The sequence below is a fragment of the Engystomops pustulosus genome, chromosome 2, assembly GCF_040894005.1.
Source record: "Engystomops pustulosus chromosome 2, aEngPut4.maternal, whole genome shotgun sequence".
In the NCBI taxonomy this organism is placed as follows: domain Eukaryota; kingdom Metazoa; phylum Chordata; class Amphibia; order Anura; family Leptodactylidae; genus Engystomops; species Engystomops pustulosus.
In genome coordinates, this window is record NC_092412.1 from 72,591,362 (window position 1) to 72,608,611 (window position 17,250).

Here is a 17,250-nt window from a genome sequence, read left to right on the forward strand (position 1 = left end):
AATCCTTTCATATGTGTTTTGCATGACCTCCTTCCTTCTAAAATAGACTTTTAAAATGATGCTAATAAGCCAGAAGAGCTCCTGGGGTTGTTACCAGAGCTCCGCTGTTTGTATGTTCTCAGGCTGTTAGACTGTACAGGAGCACTTCCCCATCCGACTGTGTGCCGAAACTTCCACTGCTTCTGTGAAATAACATCAGATTGAGAGAGAAGTGCTGATGGGAGGGGGGCTTAGACAGGGTAACAGCCTGTAAAGCTGCAGCACAGAAGTGCTCTGGGAACAACCCAGGAACCCTTTTGGCATAATTTCAAAAGTTGATTTTTAGGAGGCCATGGATAACAAATATAACAAGATTACCACAGTCACGGTGCCTGGACCTAGGAGTAAGTGCCCCTGGTTTATCATTATGAATTTTGGTGCTAGATTTCCTTTTTTTTTAACATCTGACTTTTCTCCCGTCAACCATAGATATTTTATAACCCTGAAATAATGTGTGTAACCGTGGTAGTATTATTGTCTTGTCTGAGAGTTAATGGGACAAGAGCCATTTATTGTTGTCAGCATCTGAGGTCCACAGTACTTCTCCCGCTATGGAAAATGATTGTCTCCCTCTTCTTCACACGCTCTCCTCTTGACATTCTCCTTTGACAGACTGTTAAACCAAAGCAATTTCAGCGAGAAGATGGTTTTCTTTTTTGTAACTGTTCTCTGTTAAACGCGACGCTGTAGGTCTGCTGCAAAACACAAGAGATCTGAAGTTTAATTAAAGATACAAACTTGTTTTACTAATTATATTGTGTCTTTAGACTCTGTTCACATTCTGAGGATTCATATGCATCATAGTAAAGCTATATTACTATTCGGACATCAAAGCCAAGCTAATCGTACCTGTGTAAAGGAAAACAAAATGCAGGTGGTGACAGAGCCGTAAATTGTTTAATATAGATAAAGTTCATGTAATGTTGAATGCCTGTAATCATGAAATTTGTTTTCAATGACCATATAAAAAATGACAAGGCATGTGTTTGTTATACATAACGAATCCTGCACTTGTAATATGCTTAGATTCTTTTTTTTTTTTTTTTTTGTTTCCATTTATAGATAGAAATTAAAATGAAGAAGACCGAAGCAATTCGATGGGATAAACTAGAGGGCCAGGCTGAGCAGCAGCTGAAGCATTTCACACCAGGTGAGGGATGACCTTCACTGCACGACCTAGTCCCATTGTTCTTCCAGTATGGAGGTTAAGAGGTTAATAAGATCCAGAAATATCCATCAGATTGTCACATGCTAAATATTTTATTTTACCATAAACTAAGCCAAACTTAAAATTACTCAGTCTAATTATGCATCGGATAATCTGTCACAAGTGGTCAAATCTTCATTAAGACTGTCTGTCTATTAGATTGGATAGATAATTCTGACTTTTAGTTACTCTGCTGTTAGTTTAAAGAGAGTCCGTTGGGTCCAATATGCCTTCTAGATTAATTATATTGCTGGGGGGGGGGGATGACTAGTCGCTTATAAGTTTGTCGCATTACAAGATCTCTATATACAGTACTCATGTGATAGAGGTGCTCAGTTCGCTGCCCCCAAACCCCACCCCCCTCCCCCCACCATCTGCTTATCCTGAACTGCTTTGGGACCTTGAGATGAGACGTCTACCCTAAGCAAAGCTCCTTGAGAAATCTGTTACTCTAAAGACTCAATATTCTCTCAGTGTTTTCAAGGCCAGAAATACTGAAGGTTCAAGCAAATATATGATGCAGCCAGCGTACAAGGGACTGATTTGTCTTCAAGTCCTTGTGGCTTCAGATGACCTTTGGGAAAGGGAAACCTTGAACAGGAAATTTTGTTAATTATAACAGTGGAAAAAATAAATAAAAGGAATAACATGCAAATAATTGTTTGTACAAATTACTAAACATCTTCCAGCCTGGATTTGACAGAAAAATAATAATGTCTTGTAATGTGGTGACCTAAACATCATATCATTTTCTGAAATAAAAAGTTTCTTTGTTGCAGAATCTGTAATCTACTTACAGTCTACTCCCACCTCTGCCCTATCTATATTGGCACCGAATGCCTGATTAGTATGGGTTCTCCCACCTCACTGATCTACCGATTTGTAACCTTACTTATGGAATAATAGTCATGTTGTTTGTTTTTAACAGCAAAGTGATTTCAGTAAAAATGGGTCCGAGATCAATGCTGGGAGATTTTTCTTTCCCCCATTTTAAAAATCCATATTAAGCACTACAGAAAGATGACTAAACAAGGTTTATGACCACTTAAACATGGTGTGTGTCTGCATTGCAAATATACCTTTCTGCCTTCTCTTAAGATTTGCATTCCAATATAATTGTCTGTTATAACTTACCTTGCACCCTGACAGAATCCTATATGTAGTCCTAGGGGTTGGGCTTTGGTTTGGATGCCTTTCACAAAACAACATGTGACTTGTCTGTGCTGCAGACTCCTCAGCTCTTGGCCCCCACCTTTGTGCTCCTGTACAGCTCCTCCCTCCTGCTCCTGCCTTGTGAGCAGATATCAGTGGGGGAGGGAGGAGCCGTAAGAGAGCACCACTGTATTTATAGCTTATGTATTTGTTTCATAGTGATCTGGCATTTGGCCTGATTCATATGTATTGTTTGATTAAAAAAAAGGGCATATAAGGGAAAGTTTATGAATACTTGATACTTGGCAGTGTAGCTTTAATCTCTGCCTTTGAGAAATGAAAGCTACGCTGTTATTGGCTGCTATGGACTACAAAGACAATTTTGCTCTTGTTTGAATCCTCTCCATGGTGCTGTGTAAATGACATCTTCTATGTAACCTGAATTATTGGTGGACCAGGCTGTTATTTGCCTTTCATGTAGCTGAGAAGATATCATGTTATACATACCAGTGTAATATCTATATCTGCATATACTCACTCTATTGACAGTGCTGTGTGATAAAGGTTAGGCTCTTTACTATGTGAAATACAATAAAAGCTGGTTTACTTTAGCCTGACATCTGTTTGTCCTAGCTTTACCGCACAAGATCTGTCATATTCATCAAAACTGTGTCTGCCTTCTAGAAACCTTTCACAAATACCCATCATCCTCTCATTATACCAAGAACTGGGATAAACTGGTTGTAGACATCAAAGAGGAGGAGAAAAATGAAAAACTGGAGGGAGATGCTGCACTAAACCATCTTTTCCAGCAGATTTACTCTGACGGCAACGATGAAGTGAAACGTGCCATGAACAAGTCATTTGTAAGTATCAAAAATGTTTGTCATATGTTACTATTTTATTCCCATCTGTGACTGATTATTTTTCCTATTATACTCTGTGGAAGCTGATCCTCTATGAGCAACATTGCTCATAGACTAATGGGCAGAAAACATACAACACCATACAAAGACCTGAGGCTTTCTTGGTGACAGATCGCCACCCCCCCAATGACTTGATGGAAAGCACCAATCTAGGCCTTTTGCCGCAGCGATCAGAGGTTAACGCCCATGTTCTGTGATAGCACCGATCGCGGGTGTAACCTGTGGGTGTTTGCTACAATATGCAGCAAACATCTTACTTGTATGGAGAGAGATCAGCCTCTGAGCCCTCTCTATACACCTGCAGCCGACATGTGATGTACTAATACGGCACACATTGGTAACGAAACAGCCCGCTAATTTATATAAAAGTACTATTATTATAATATAATGGCTTTGTACTGGCTTGTAGAGGTAGCTTTCCTTTACATATGGAATTTGTATTTAAATTATTTGTCAAAATTCACCTTCCAGTGATTGTAATTAGGGGCAAGCAGTTCCCTGAGCAAGAATCTACATGCTCTACTAAAAAATATAGGCCACAGGAGTGAAAATCTGTATCGGTACACCTATATTCTGCTGTAGTCCTACAGCTTTTTGTTCGAATTTATAAAGCAACTTTTAATAAATGAGAAGTGAAGACTCCTATGTTACAGATTTTATAATCAACGAAATGTAACCGATTCTTTGCACTTTCCTGCTTTGAAGAAGGAGGCCTCTGCCGCACTAGCTGCAGTTTTTCTTTACCTCTGGTATACTTAGCATTTGTGACTTTACTACTTAATTTAGTAAGATTAAAGGGGTTGGCCACTATACCTCATGAATTTTGTAATGTGTGTGTGTGTGTGTTAGTATGGGGTCAAGATATTGGGTCATTTACCATTATATAAGTTGTGCACTGCTTTCTTGATATGTAAAATAAAGCCCCTGGTTCAGAAATGTCTTCTACCTCCTCAGCCAGACTTTCCTGTCCATAAAAAGGCAGATTTAATGGACTGGAATGGAAGCTGAGGAGGCAGATTCCTTTGGGTGAGGACTCTTACATCCTTCCTGTAGACTGCTAAAAATCCAGATCAGGTTGTGGGTAAGGTACTGTAGAGAGCTCAGGGCACTTAACTGGCAGAGCCCAGGGAACTGGTCAGGGGGAGGAGCTTTCCTGCGGGGCACTTTTTAGGGGGGGGGGTAGGCTTAGTAGAACCTGCCGCCCGGACACTCCAATCATGGCAGGGTGTTTATCCCCACTTCTTTTTCTTGCTCATATAACCTAGAGTAACCATCCATATGTTTTAACTGTTTACATGTCATCTAGTGCGGTCAGCCGTTGAAGGGTAAAAATGTGTCCCCCATGGGGGTGTATATTTTTTTGCTAGGGCCAATAGTTCATGCTAAAGTTCTGGGTTCCAAGGCATTTGACCGTATGCTGCCTTCCTGTGCAGTCATCTCATAAGCAGGCTGTGTACTCTCTCTGTGTTAGTGCAGGCAGCATGGTGACATTTACTTAGTCGTCCTTATTTATAAAGCTGCGGCCACATAGGAGCAGAGTAGACGCCCGCGCAGTTGCGTTCACTGATTGCAATTTATAGATGTTTTCTTTACGATCTTCCTCCAATTTAATTTTCCTTCCTGTACAAGTTCTTTACTATGAAATCCTGTGGTAGCTATCTATTTCATTAAAAACAAAATAATAATGTAAAATTATGTGCCAGGCTCATAAAAATGGACGGAAATGAATTTTGTTCTTGAAATACTGTTTTTCCCAGGACTGCAATTGTACCGGCTTCTGGATTGAAAAATGACTGATGCAGAAAAGAAAATTAACATAATCTTTTTGTGCAATAAAAACCTGCTAGCTCTATTTAATGAAAATCGAATGTGACTAATAACCATTTAAAAAAAGCTTCCATTTTAGCAGCATGAAGTTGAAAGTCTGAAAATTTACTTAGAGAAAAAACACCTTTTTATCCGGAATAAAATTGCTTGGGATGCAGAGTCATGTGATCATACAATTACTGCCACGCTGCTGCTTCCATCTCTCATGGCTTAATCAATCTGTATTAACACTAAGAGGAAATGTTTTATTATTATTTCTCACCATAGCCCTATATATATATTACACAGGAGGGGGGAGGGCCAGTCTCTCAAACCAATAATATATCAGAAAAGGGCTAGCTATACATGTACTCTGAGAGAAAAAACAACTAGTGTCACTGGCAAAATACAATGTTACTTGACGATCCAACTGGATATAATGTGGATCATGTTACTTGTTACTTTAGTGGAATAATCATTCTATTTCATTATTTTTTATATTGCAATCAACACCAAGAAATGTATTAAGAATTCTTTCTGTACGTATCTCAGAAACCTCTACATCCTTACAGCCGAACATAACTGCAAGACAGCAGAGGTTTGCAGTAGGATGCGCAGGTTCTTTTGTACCCACTGAAAGTTGTGCCCCCCAGTCCTCAAAGCCGGGTATGCTAGCCACTTATCCCTAAATGATTCCTTTCTATTGCTGCAATGTTAAAAATCAGATGGTAAACTAATATACAACTCGCCTGAGGTGAATTCAATTATATTATTGTCATATTATTATTATTATCATATAAAATTTTGCTTGTATCGCCCTGCCTCATTGTTCCTGCCTGACAGGTCTCACTGCTAAGACATGTTGCTGTATGGAACTAGTACTTGGGGACCGTCTGCCAGTATTCAACTATAGACATATAGACCTCCTGTTTTCTGATTATTAGGGGAAGAAAATGCTATGTCAAATATTTTATATTGAAACATTGAAAGAGGATTTTGTTGCATAATCGAGCACTTCATGTCATGTGACCAGGGTGATATCATCTGAGGTTCTTTACCCAGTAACATTTGTAAAATGTACCCCATGTGTGTATCTCATCACATGACATCACAACATGCCTCCATTGAGGATGAGAAGGAGTAAAAGACATGCTGTAATGCAGGCATGGATGCATGCTATAATTCCATGTGATCAGATTAATACATGGGGTACATTTTGCAAAAGTTACTGGGTAAAGGACCTTAGATGAGATCACCATGGTCACCAGTGGCATAGCCAGAGTCCATTGGGCCCCAGGGCAAGTTTCCTAAAGGGGCACCCATATGACTGTGACCACCACCAATACAACTAAAAGAAAAAAAAATAGTGGGGGGAGGGGGGAGCACTTTTTTGTTGGCACTTAATGATAATACCCCCTTTGAGCTTTACCACCCCATATCTTGTCACCTCCAACATTTTTCATGAAACTTGGTAAGCAGTCCCATTGTTACCTTTTCTTAGCAAAATCCAGCCTATTGCTCCCATTCTTGGTGTTCCCTTACCGCCCCCATTTTTAACTCCTTACCGCATTTGAACGTTCCTGAACGTCTTGTAGAGGAAGGGGGAGTATGAAGCGTGCTCACGGGCTGACAATGCAGCAAACACCCGCCACTAACACCTGCAAACAGTGCTAGCACCGCTCGTGGGTGTTAACCCTTTCATCGCCTCCAGCATTACAGAGCCATCTTGGATCGTTGTATGGCTGTATATGGTAGGATCTGACAGACAACCTAAGGTTAAAGTACCCCTGGGGGGGTTGCTTGGGGTTGAGTAGTATACAGCCAGCCCCCTGTAGTATACGGCACTGCCCAGCCAGCCCCCGGTAGTATACGGCACAGCCCAGCCTGCCCCCCGGTAGTATACGGCACAGCCCAGCCTGCCCCCAGGTAGTATACGGCACAGCCCAGCCTGCCCCCCGGTAGTATACGGCACAGCCCAGCCGGCCCCCCGGTAGTATACGGCACAGCCCAGCCTGCCCCCCGGTAGTATACGGCACAGCCCAGCCTGCCCCCCGGTAGTATACGGCACAGCCCAGCCTGCCCCCCGGTAGTATACGGCACAGCCCAGCCGGCCCCCCGGTAGTATACGGCACAGCCCAGCCGGCCCCCCGGTAGTATACGGCACAGCCCAGCCGGCCCCCCGGTAGTATACGGCACAGCCCAGCCGGCCCCCCGGTAGTATACGGCACAGCCCAGCCTGCCCCCCGGTAGTATACGGCACAGCCCAGCCGGCCCCCCGGTAGTATACGGCACAGCCCAGCCGGCCCCCCGGTAGTATACGGCACAGCCCAGCCGGCCCCCCGGTAGTATACGGCACAGCCCAGCCGGCCCCCCGGTAGTATACGGCACAGCCCAGCCGGCCCCCCGGTAGTATACGGCACAGCCCAGCCGGCCCCCCGGTAGTATACGGCACGCCCCATGCCAAGCACATACAAAAAAATAACTTACATACTTGCCCTCCGGCGCCCCGATGCTCGTTGCGGCTCCAGATCCTTGACGCGGCTCCTCTTTGGTCTTCCTTCTGCTGTATTAGCTGGTAGAGACGCATCTAATTGATCTGCTGACCAGCAGCGCACACTATAACGTCATCAGCGTCATCATAGTGTGTGGCAGCTGGCAGATCGCATGGAAGTGTCTCTGCCGGCTAATACAGCTAAAGGAAGGCTGAAGAGGAGCCGCCAGGAGCCACACCGAGCATCGGTGCATCAGAGGGTGAGTATTTTAAATTTTTTTTTATTATTATTTTTTTTTTAAATTGACTTGTGTATAAGCCGAGGTGAGGTGTTTCAGCACATTTTTAAGCTGAAAAACTTGGCTTATAGACGAGTGAGTGTCATTTTGTCCCCCTTGTAAAGGAGTTCAGTCCCCGTTCTTACTCTGCTCCAAATATTGTCCCATTTCTTTGTTGGCCCCACTTATTGCCCCCCATGTGCTGCTGGGGCCTGTGCAGTCTCGGTTCCCACAGCTGGCCACTAGTGGTCCCTGTACTTACTAGGCAGCCCTGGCCTCCTGGCGCAGTGCACGGATCTTGTCCTACATCTGCCCACTGTCCAAAGAACAGGGAGATGAGGGCTTGTGGCTGTCTGACGGTAGAAGGTAGTATCAGCATCTTCTGTGAGCGGGATAGTTACGCCCCTGCTAGTGATATGACTTTTATTGAACTATATGCACAGTAACATGTTGTGTTTTATTTTTGGTTCCCTAAATGTGTATATATGTGAAACGCTTTACAGAGGTGCTTCTGTGTATTGCAGATGGAGTCCGGCGGCACAGTCCTCAGCACTAACTGGGCAGATGTGGGAAAAAGGAAAGTTGACGTCAGTCCTCCCGATGATATGGAATATAAGAAGTTCTAACATTCGTCCCAGGAGCGCAATCTACATTTCCTAAAACAATCGGGTGCTTGTGGAGACTGCTGTGCCCCGGTGCTGCTTGTTGGCTTTCATCTGCTCTTCATCATTCGGATGTCTCATTGAGAATGCTTTGTGTTCAGCGCTTCTGTTAAATGTTGCAAAGGATTGAGTCACAAGTCTACCTTATCCATTATTACTGTGCCGTGGGAAGGAGCCATTCTTAATGCACAATGAGTTATTTTATTAGTACGCGGGGTGGTAACGTTGATCACTTCTGACAGGATGTTGTAAATTTCTCACTGTGACCTACTGTTTGCCCTTTTACGAACTGCAAAATATAAATATACTTTTTTTTTCCAATAAAAGCCTGCTTATTTATTTTGCTCGGTTTATGATGTGCCAAGGTTCTCGCGAAGCTCTAGTGAAAATTTATACATTAGTAGCTTGTAATTTATACATTAGCAGTGAGAATTGATGTCATGTTTGATTTGCATAGGAGGCTTGAGAACCTGCCTGCTGACTGACGTTACTGGAAATGAACATTTGAAGTATGGGAGCCGTGCGCTGCATATCAGTCATGTGCTTGGCAGCCAATAAACTGGCTGCGTGCAGGTGCAGCTATAGAGGAGACCCAGAAATCTTCTGCCCAAGGTAACCATTATTTGGGAGCGCTATAGGTTTAAATGGAGATTATTGTGCTGCCAGAATGATATGCAGAGACAGATGTGTGATTTATAGCAGTCATTAAAGTATCAGAAAGGAAGAAAAGAAGTGTCACATGGAAATGTATGTCATGTTTTTCACTGTTTGGTACAACGTCAAACATGTCCTATTTTTACCCTAAGCTACCTCCGGCTTCAAAGGTAATATGGATTTTTCTCTTTATTTTGGGTATGTTTTGCGCAAAAAGTACAAAAAGCAGTAGAAATCGGAAAATACCATTACTTAACCCCTTCAGGACGCAACCAGTATGTTTGTTAAAGGGGTTTTCCCATGAAAGCAAATACTCACATTTTAATCCCCTAGTGATGTTAACACAATAAAGATCACTTTAACCCCTTACTTTACAATTTTACTCAGTTTTATTGCTGTTTTAGCTCCTATCACTCTCTATGGTGCTCAGTGCAAAATCCCAGGGTGTGGCTGGAGACTCTCTAGCAGACACACTAGTTTTGTGGGGTGACAATGTGGTTAGATAATCAGGGTACAAGGTTTATTTACACTTTCATCCGACTTTCATCGGGCTTCTGACATTGCAAACACAAAGAAATAGAGATGAGATGTATGAGATCCATTAGATTACACACACAGCACTACTACATCTCTGTTCTCACAGATATGTGCCTGCATCCCCTTTCCCCTGGATCACTTATCTCCTTTTAGTTTGCAGCTTGTCTCTTCTCACAATCTCCTGGCAGGAAGTGAATTGGTACCTGCGTCTCTCAGCTCCGTGTAGGGGGCAGGGTTACAGACACAAGAGACCAAAATCTCTCCTGCACGATCTCACACAGAAATCCAAAATGGCTGCCACCCGACCCTGAGTCTGAAGTTACAGGGTTGGATCTAGGGGCAACTGAAATTGTGTACAGCAGAACTGATAGAGACAGGTTGGACTTATATCTGTGAAATGCTGTATTTTTGTTAATAACAGTTTATTAGAGAATTTTGTTATCCTGAGTACATATATGAAACTTGACTTCGCGGGAATGTGTAATTTGGCATGTGTCGATTTATATGGTTATAACTTTTGAACACTTACCAAAATGATTATATATTTTCACATTATACGTCACGTTAGTAGTAAATTTTGGCTGATATGTTTTGCGTTTATTATTTATGGGAAAAAAAACAAAAATGTGCAAAAAATTTTTGAGAATTTGATATTTGCAAAATTTCAAATGATCTGCTTTTGAGACTTATAGTTTAACCACCAAAATTAGTTAGTTACTAACTTTTTCTCAACTTTTTATCATTTTTTAAGTCTTTTTATTCTTGTATGACTGATTTGGCAAGCTCTGTGTAGCGCTGCATAGAGCTTATAATTTTTCCCCCAAAGTTTTTACATTGAAATCATTAGAAGTGTCCTGCAGCTGTCAGTTTTGTTCTTATAGAACTTAGTAGATTTTAGTTTCCTCAATGCCGCCCTTTTTTACCCTATAAAATTTTAGTTAGTGGGGCCATATGTGGGCAATTTTTTTGCGGGATGAGATGCATTTTCCAGTGATTTTTTTGGGGTGGTTATTATGCCCTATTTTTGAAAAAATATTAACTGTTTTTAAGGGTGGAGTAGCAAAGCCTAAATTATGTAATTCAATTTTGACTTTATTTTTGTTGGTGTTCATCATATAGCCCAGTGATGGCGAACCTTTTAGAGACAGAGGGCCCAAACTACAACCAAAACCCACCTATAAGTGCTGCCATGCCAATTCAACCAATTATTTATTGATTAGATAATTCACCTTTACATTTCTCTATGCCACACGCCAGGTGGAAAAAGTAGGTGCACACTCCCTGAGCAGTGCAGGAGACGTCAGTTTTATGAAGACCGTGTGGCATTTTGCACCAGTTTTGATAAATGTGGACCATTATGTCTGATGCACTACAATTCCCAGCGTACTATTTTTGTACCCTGACCTACTAAATGATTAATACAGGAACACGCAAATAAGGGGTCATCCTGTGCCTACCGTAGAATGAAAAAGATTATATCCCTAAGGAAATTAATCTTTAATTGTATTACATTGGTGGTATCCATCCACCAGGGCAAGAATGCCAGTTTTCTTTTGTGAGCCCCCTCATTTGATACTGGCAGGGTCCTATAGGGTACTAAGCATATTTTTTTTTTATTTAAGCAAATAATTGGAATGTGCGGAATGAAAATGTCCCCTCAAAACATAGTCTCTGTTTTACCTGAGTTACAGGAGCGTCTGTGCAAAATTTTGAGATCCGAATTTTGGATTCCTATTGTGGACATACACATTATAGAACAATATACATAGATAGCAGCACTGAATTTTACTGGAGTATCAGAAATAGTAAAATAGCAGGTTTATGTACTACAGTCACATTCTAGATTGTGATGATTGTGGATGTGACTGAGATGATCCAGTGGCAAATATCATATTACCTCACATATTACTCATACATCCCAACTTTTGGAGTGGTGAAAGAAGGACAAAAGGTGGAAAATTGCCCCCTAGGCAGCAGGTCCCCACAAAATGCCTATCCCAGCAGCAGCTCCATTCGCAGTGCTCCTCCACCAGCAGCTCCCTTCACAGTGTCCTCCTCCAGAAGCTTCCCTCACAGTGACATCCAAACAGCAGCTCCCCTCACTGTGGCCTCCCTCCAACAGCTCCCCCACACAGTAACCCCCCAGCAGCAGCTCCTCTCCAGCAGCTGCCCTCAGTGTCATCCTAGGCAGCAGTTCCCTCATAGTGTCCCCCTCCAGAAACTTGGCTCACAGTACTGCCCCAACAGCAGCTCCCCTCACTGTGGCCCCCTCCCCTCAGTGGGTAGGAGGGGTGGGGCTGAAGCCAGCTCTGTGGGAGGAGCTGGTAGCAGCCTTGTCCCTATGTGAATCAGCTGCTAGCATCAGGACCAGGCGGAGGGACTGGGGGGGAGAGAGGAGCTTTGTCCAGCGATTCCCCTCTGCAATATGGCTTGTGAAAATTAAGAGTTAAAATCGAATCTATGACGTTCCCTGAGCCACAGAGAGCTGCTGTGCAAAATTTGGTGATTGTAAACGGGACGGTGCAGATTCCTTTAGCGGACACACACCCACACATACATACACTCACACTCATCATTATATATTAGGTGTATGTATGTCATGTATTTCCTTAACCAAGGCTGTACAGTATAAATACCGTCTTGGCCCTACATCTGTAGTGAGGTACACATGATGGATCATGATGACTTAGATTTAGGGTGCATTCCCATTAACGTGTGCTCGCCCAATATGCTGCTCAACCCTCCCCTCCAATAGGAATGGCCCCAGGTCGCCATTGCCTTCTATGATGGCCGTCTGAATGAGGCCTTCCCTAGACAGATTATATTACATTAAAAATAAACCATGTGTAAATGATCCTTGATCTTCGTCAGTAATTGGGCGTCTGCATCCATCTGCTCACACTGTACCACTAATGCCTTCCAGGCTCTATCACATATAGTCCCCTTCATATAAATGGTGAGCCTTTTATAAACACGCGCCTCATTATCACTGCTAATGTGTACTTTAGAGGTGACATTACGCTGGGAAGCAGCAGGCTTACATTCCCGCTGTCTCTGTTGGGCAGTGTGATATTAACCTTAGTTTTAACACATAGAAGCTGGTTTCCTAAGTAACTTTCATACAGAACGCAGGAAAACAGCAGTGGCTTAGTAAGTATATATTACCCACTAGTAGTATAGAGGGACTGGAGACATAACATGTAGAATCACAACAACATGTGGGTGGATTTAGGTAAGAAGTGCTAAGTTTTTATATTTCAGTACAATTTGATAATTTAATGCAGATTTTTAGCATTTCCACTGGCTTTGACACCAGCTATTGAATTTTTCAGGCTTGATGTTGCATTTCTTTTTTCATGTGAATTAGAAAGTATGTGCTTTTGTCAGCTTTATAAAAAAAAGGTTGTTAGAAATGTGGAATATTCAGCTGTATATTATACACGAGGAGGTGAGTTGTTATTCCGTGTCCTCACACTGTTCCTGTATACTGTCACAGACACATGATGATTTTTTTTTTTTTTTTTATAATGTTGCTACCCTTCCCTATATCTTTACATGGCATGTAATTGTTTCAACAGATAGCACACATCCCGATTTATTTCTGGGGTTTCCATAGACCTGTATATGAGCGGACTGCCCCAAAGCAGGACCTTACATGCCAATAACAGGCGGTGTGCACAACACACCAAAGGCCAGTTATTTGCGGCCAGGGAGCACACAACATTTGTGTGCACAAGGCCAAACGGTTAGAGAAATGGATGCCATATTATTGTTTAGCTGGACATATTTTAACATAGCTGTTGTCTTAATGCTTGTAGCTGACCACTGTTTCATCATACGTGGGGAGTGTCAAATACTATGACAGCAACATATCACCTGCAGGAACAATGAAATGTTTTCATCCAACACACCTGGCAAGATCTACCGGTCATTTATTTTTGTTTTCACTTACATCCTGAGTAGAGGGAGGCATGAAAGATCGAGAGCTCAGATATGGCCATTTGATGACCATCCGTGGACCTCTCTCCAGAAGTGCCCGCCAGCCTCTCAGTATGGGACGTCACAGTAAGTCTTAAAAGTGGTTCCAGGTGGTTCACATGACCCAAAAAATAGAAAAGATGGTCCCGGAGCTATAAAAGCACATTGTCTGCTTGTTTAGAAACTTTTTACAACTCTTCACACAAAGTTGTACTCTTCTATCAAGATGGAGCCCTGTGGGAAATGTGTGTGGTTAAACTATAGGAACTGAAATGGACTACATAATAGTACAAGGTAAAATAAGCAACTCTAAAATACAGAGTTGAGTTTCGTTTCCACTAAGCAGGGTCTTTTGATGCTACTTTTATCTGCTAAATTTGAATCTCTTTGCCATTTGAATTTTGTCTTGAAAGTAAGCTGGTCAGAAGCTCACAAAGCTATCAGATTACAGAGATGTCTATGGTGAGAAGAAACCACTAGATGTTCCTGTTCGGGCACATGATACAGACATATTGACCAGATTGGCAGACAAACAACCAATCCAGCAAATTGGTGCCTCTACAACTAGCCATGGCTATGATTGGCCTTGCAGCTCAGGTGGTAGTCGAAATCATACTTGGGCCTCATGCACACAATCTATGTGTGCTTTGGCATTGAGCTAGCCACACAAACAGCAGGTTACTTACAACCCAACTTCCTTCTATTGGGCAGGTTCGTGGTGCATGCAAGGACTCCCTCCTACTGCACTAAGGTCGGCCTGTGTAATCCAGCACATGGGTTCGTTCACACGGACAAGGCACATTCGTGTGCATTAGGCCTAAGACTGCCTAAATAATCATCAAATTCTGAACATAACTCTAAATCAAAGATATTAGAAAAGTATTTTTATTTCACAAAGAATACACTTTACTGGTCAGTTAGAAATACTCCTTTAAGTGTGATCTTTCACGTTCTGATTAATTTTCTGTTCTAGATTCTGCCGTCTGAACTGTGTCATCTATGCATCTGTTGTTTATACACTGAAGTCTTACAGCATAAATGGAGCTATTATGTCTACTAGGCATCCGTATAAAATATGTAACTAGTGTAGATTCTTAGATCACACTGTCAATAGTTCATGACAAATATGTTCTGGCAAATATCAGGAAGTGCCCATTTACATAAGCAGCAGTCTGAGCCAACATCAGGTGGTTGCTGTATTTTGTGATGTATCTGCTTCAATAACAACAGGGTTCGGCTTCACTTGAGATTTATTTACATCAAGCTACAGAAATGTGGAACACTGCAATGAGTCAAGTTAACCTTTAAAAATGAACGTTCCTTAATTATGTCAGCAAATATGTCTCTCGGCAGGACATCTTTCTACACGCTAGTTCAGAATCTATAGAAATGTTTGTCTCCACGAAGGAAGGCTATTGCACATACCATACACATAGAGTATCTATGAGACCTACACATTGCACTCAATGACCGTGGGCGTCCGTCATTAACTTAGGTCTTTATTTACAACAGACAATAAATCCGCTTTTCAGACAGATAAACAATTTCTGATGTCTCTTCAATTCTAAGCCATCCGTGTTACACAACGCCAAGGATGCGTGCAACCCACCAGCTGCAAGGCATGACCACTCTGCATGCAGAACGGCACCCCTGGTAGTTGTATGGAAATGGGTAGTAGCCTCCAAAAGGCTCACAGATTCGCTGACAATGGGTGTAGCTCCTTCTACATTCTATACAGCAGATTCCTTGGTGGTCCAACATTGGGTCAAAAGTCATACCACCCTCTCCTTCCAGCTGTAAAGAAAAATAGAATATAATTCAGTTACATTGTTCAGTTCCGATATATCAATTTTATTCAATACATTCAATACAAAATAATACAGTTACATGTTACATTGGCTGTGTGCTAGCCCTATGTATTTCAATGGGCTTATAAACAAGGATTTGTGTGAGCCGACTGCCTGGGCCGCAAATTATAGATAAGGTCCTATTCCTGCCCGTAGCTGTGATCTCTTTTGCTGTTATTGGCCTTTGAAAAGCACACATTCATTTTCTGGTAGCCAAAAACTGATGTGAACCAATCTTTATACGTTGACGCTCCATTACATTATATACCATTGATTATCTTATGACCCACAGAAAAGCTTCTGTAGCGGAAATGGCTGAGAATCTTAATACTGTATATTATTTGATAATTATGCTGAAATATAAAGACTCTACAGTATCATAATAGATACAAAAAGGGTTTTGTCCTACACGATCCTACAAGTCAAACTGGTCAAATGCTTACATAGGCAGAAGGAGATGTCAGAAGAAGATGCCCCAGTAGTGTGGCAGCTACCATTCAGAGGAATGGCATTTGAACCTCAATAGTAAAGTAGATACCCTGTGAGTTGGCTGCAAAAAAATCGGCTAGCCCACAGACTAAATAAAGGTTCGTTGGGCATGGGACCTAAATCAACGGTTTACTATATAGTTACTCTCGATACAATGTGACTAGATAACTATGCATAATAAAACTACAAAAACTTTTGAAATACATACAGTGGGTATGGAAAGTATTCAGACCCCCTTTACATTTTTCCTTCTTTGTTTATTTTTTGCTCATTCATGTACACTCTGCACCCCATCTTGACAGAAAAAACGGAAACCTAGATATTTTTGCTAATTTATTAAAAAAGAAAAACTGGAATATCACACGGTCATAAGTATTCAGCCCCTTTGCTCAGTATTGAGTAGAAGCACATTTTGAGCTATTACAGCCAGGAGTCTTCATGGGAATGATGCAACAAGTTTTACACACCTGGATTTGAGGATCCTTGTAGATCCTCTCCAGTTTCCTCATGTTGGATGGTGCACGTTGGTAGCAGCCATTTTTAAGTCTCTGCAGAGATGCTCAATCGGGTTTAGGTCAGAACTCTGGCTGGGCCACTAAAAAAGGGTCACATATTTGTTTTGAAGCCACTGATTTATTTTAGCTGTGTTCTTAGGGCCATTGTTTGTCTTGTTGGAAGGTGAACTTTCAGTATGAGGTCCAGAGCACTCTGGAAGAGGTTTTCATCCAGGATATCTCTGTACTTGTTCGCATTCATCTTTCCTTCAATTGCAACCAGTCGTCCTGTATCTGCAGCTAAAAAAACACCCCATTAGCATGATGCTGCCACCACCACCATGTTTCACTGTTGGGATTGTATTTGGCAGGTGATGAACAGTGCCAATCTTTGTCTCATCAGACCAGAGAATCTAATTTCTCATAGCAGAAGAGTCCTTCATGTGTTTTCTACCAAACTGTATGTGGCTTTCATATGTCTTGCACTAAGGAGAGGCTTTCGTCTGCACAATCTGCCATAACGCTCCAAATGGTGGAGGTCTGCAGTGATAGCTGATTTTGTGTAACTTTTTCCCTACTGCATCTGTGGAGCTCAGCCACGGTGATCTTGGGGTTCTTCTACTCTTACCAAGGCTCTTCTCCCATGATTGCTTAGTTAGGCTGGATGGCCAAGTCGAGGAAGAGATGTGG

The 17,250-nt window shown here is 42.1% G+C and overlaps 2 protein-coding genes across 4 annotated transcripts in view; one reads left to right on the plus strand and one right to left on the minus strand.

The window, feature by feature from the left end:
- SUGT1 (SGT1 homolog, MIS12 kinetochore complex assembly cochaperone) overlaps positions 1-8,900 on the plus strand; it is a 62,931-nt gene extending 54,031 nt beyond the window's left edge. For all 3 annotated transcript variants that reach the window (XM_072135295.1, XM_072135294.1, XM_072135296.1), the window contains exons 12-14: positions 1,102-1,189; positions 3,083-3,264; positions 8,424-8,900. In XM_072135295.1, the coding sequence (XP_071991396.1) occupies positions 1,102-1,189; positions 3,083-3,264; positions 8,424-8,525 (372 nt within the window). In that variant the 3' untranslated portion in view covers positions 8,526-8,900. The remainder of the gene's footprint in view (positions 1-1,101; positions 1,190-3,082; positions 3,265-8,423) is intronic.
- A 5,699-nt stretch (positions 8,901-14,599) lies between these two features.
- The window catches only part of CNMD (chondromodulin), a 49,649-nt gene continuing 46,998 nt past the window's right edge, over positions 14,600-17,250 (minus strand). The window contains exon 7 of the mRNA XM_072135297.1: positions 14,600-15,524. Coding sequence (XP_071991398.1) covers positions 15,309-15,524 — 216 coding nt within the window. The 3' untranslated portion in view covers positions 14,600-15,308. The remainder of the gene's footprint in view (positions 15,525-17,250) is intronic.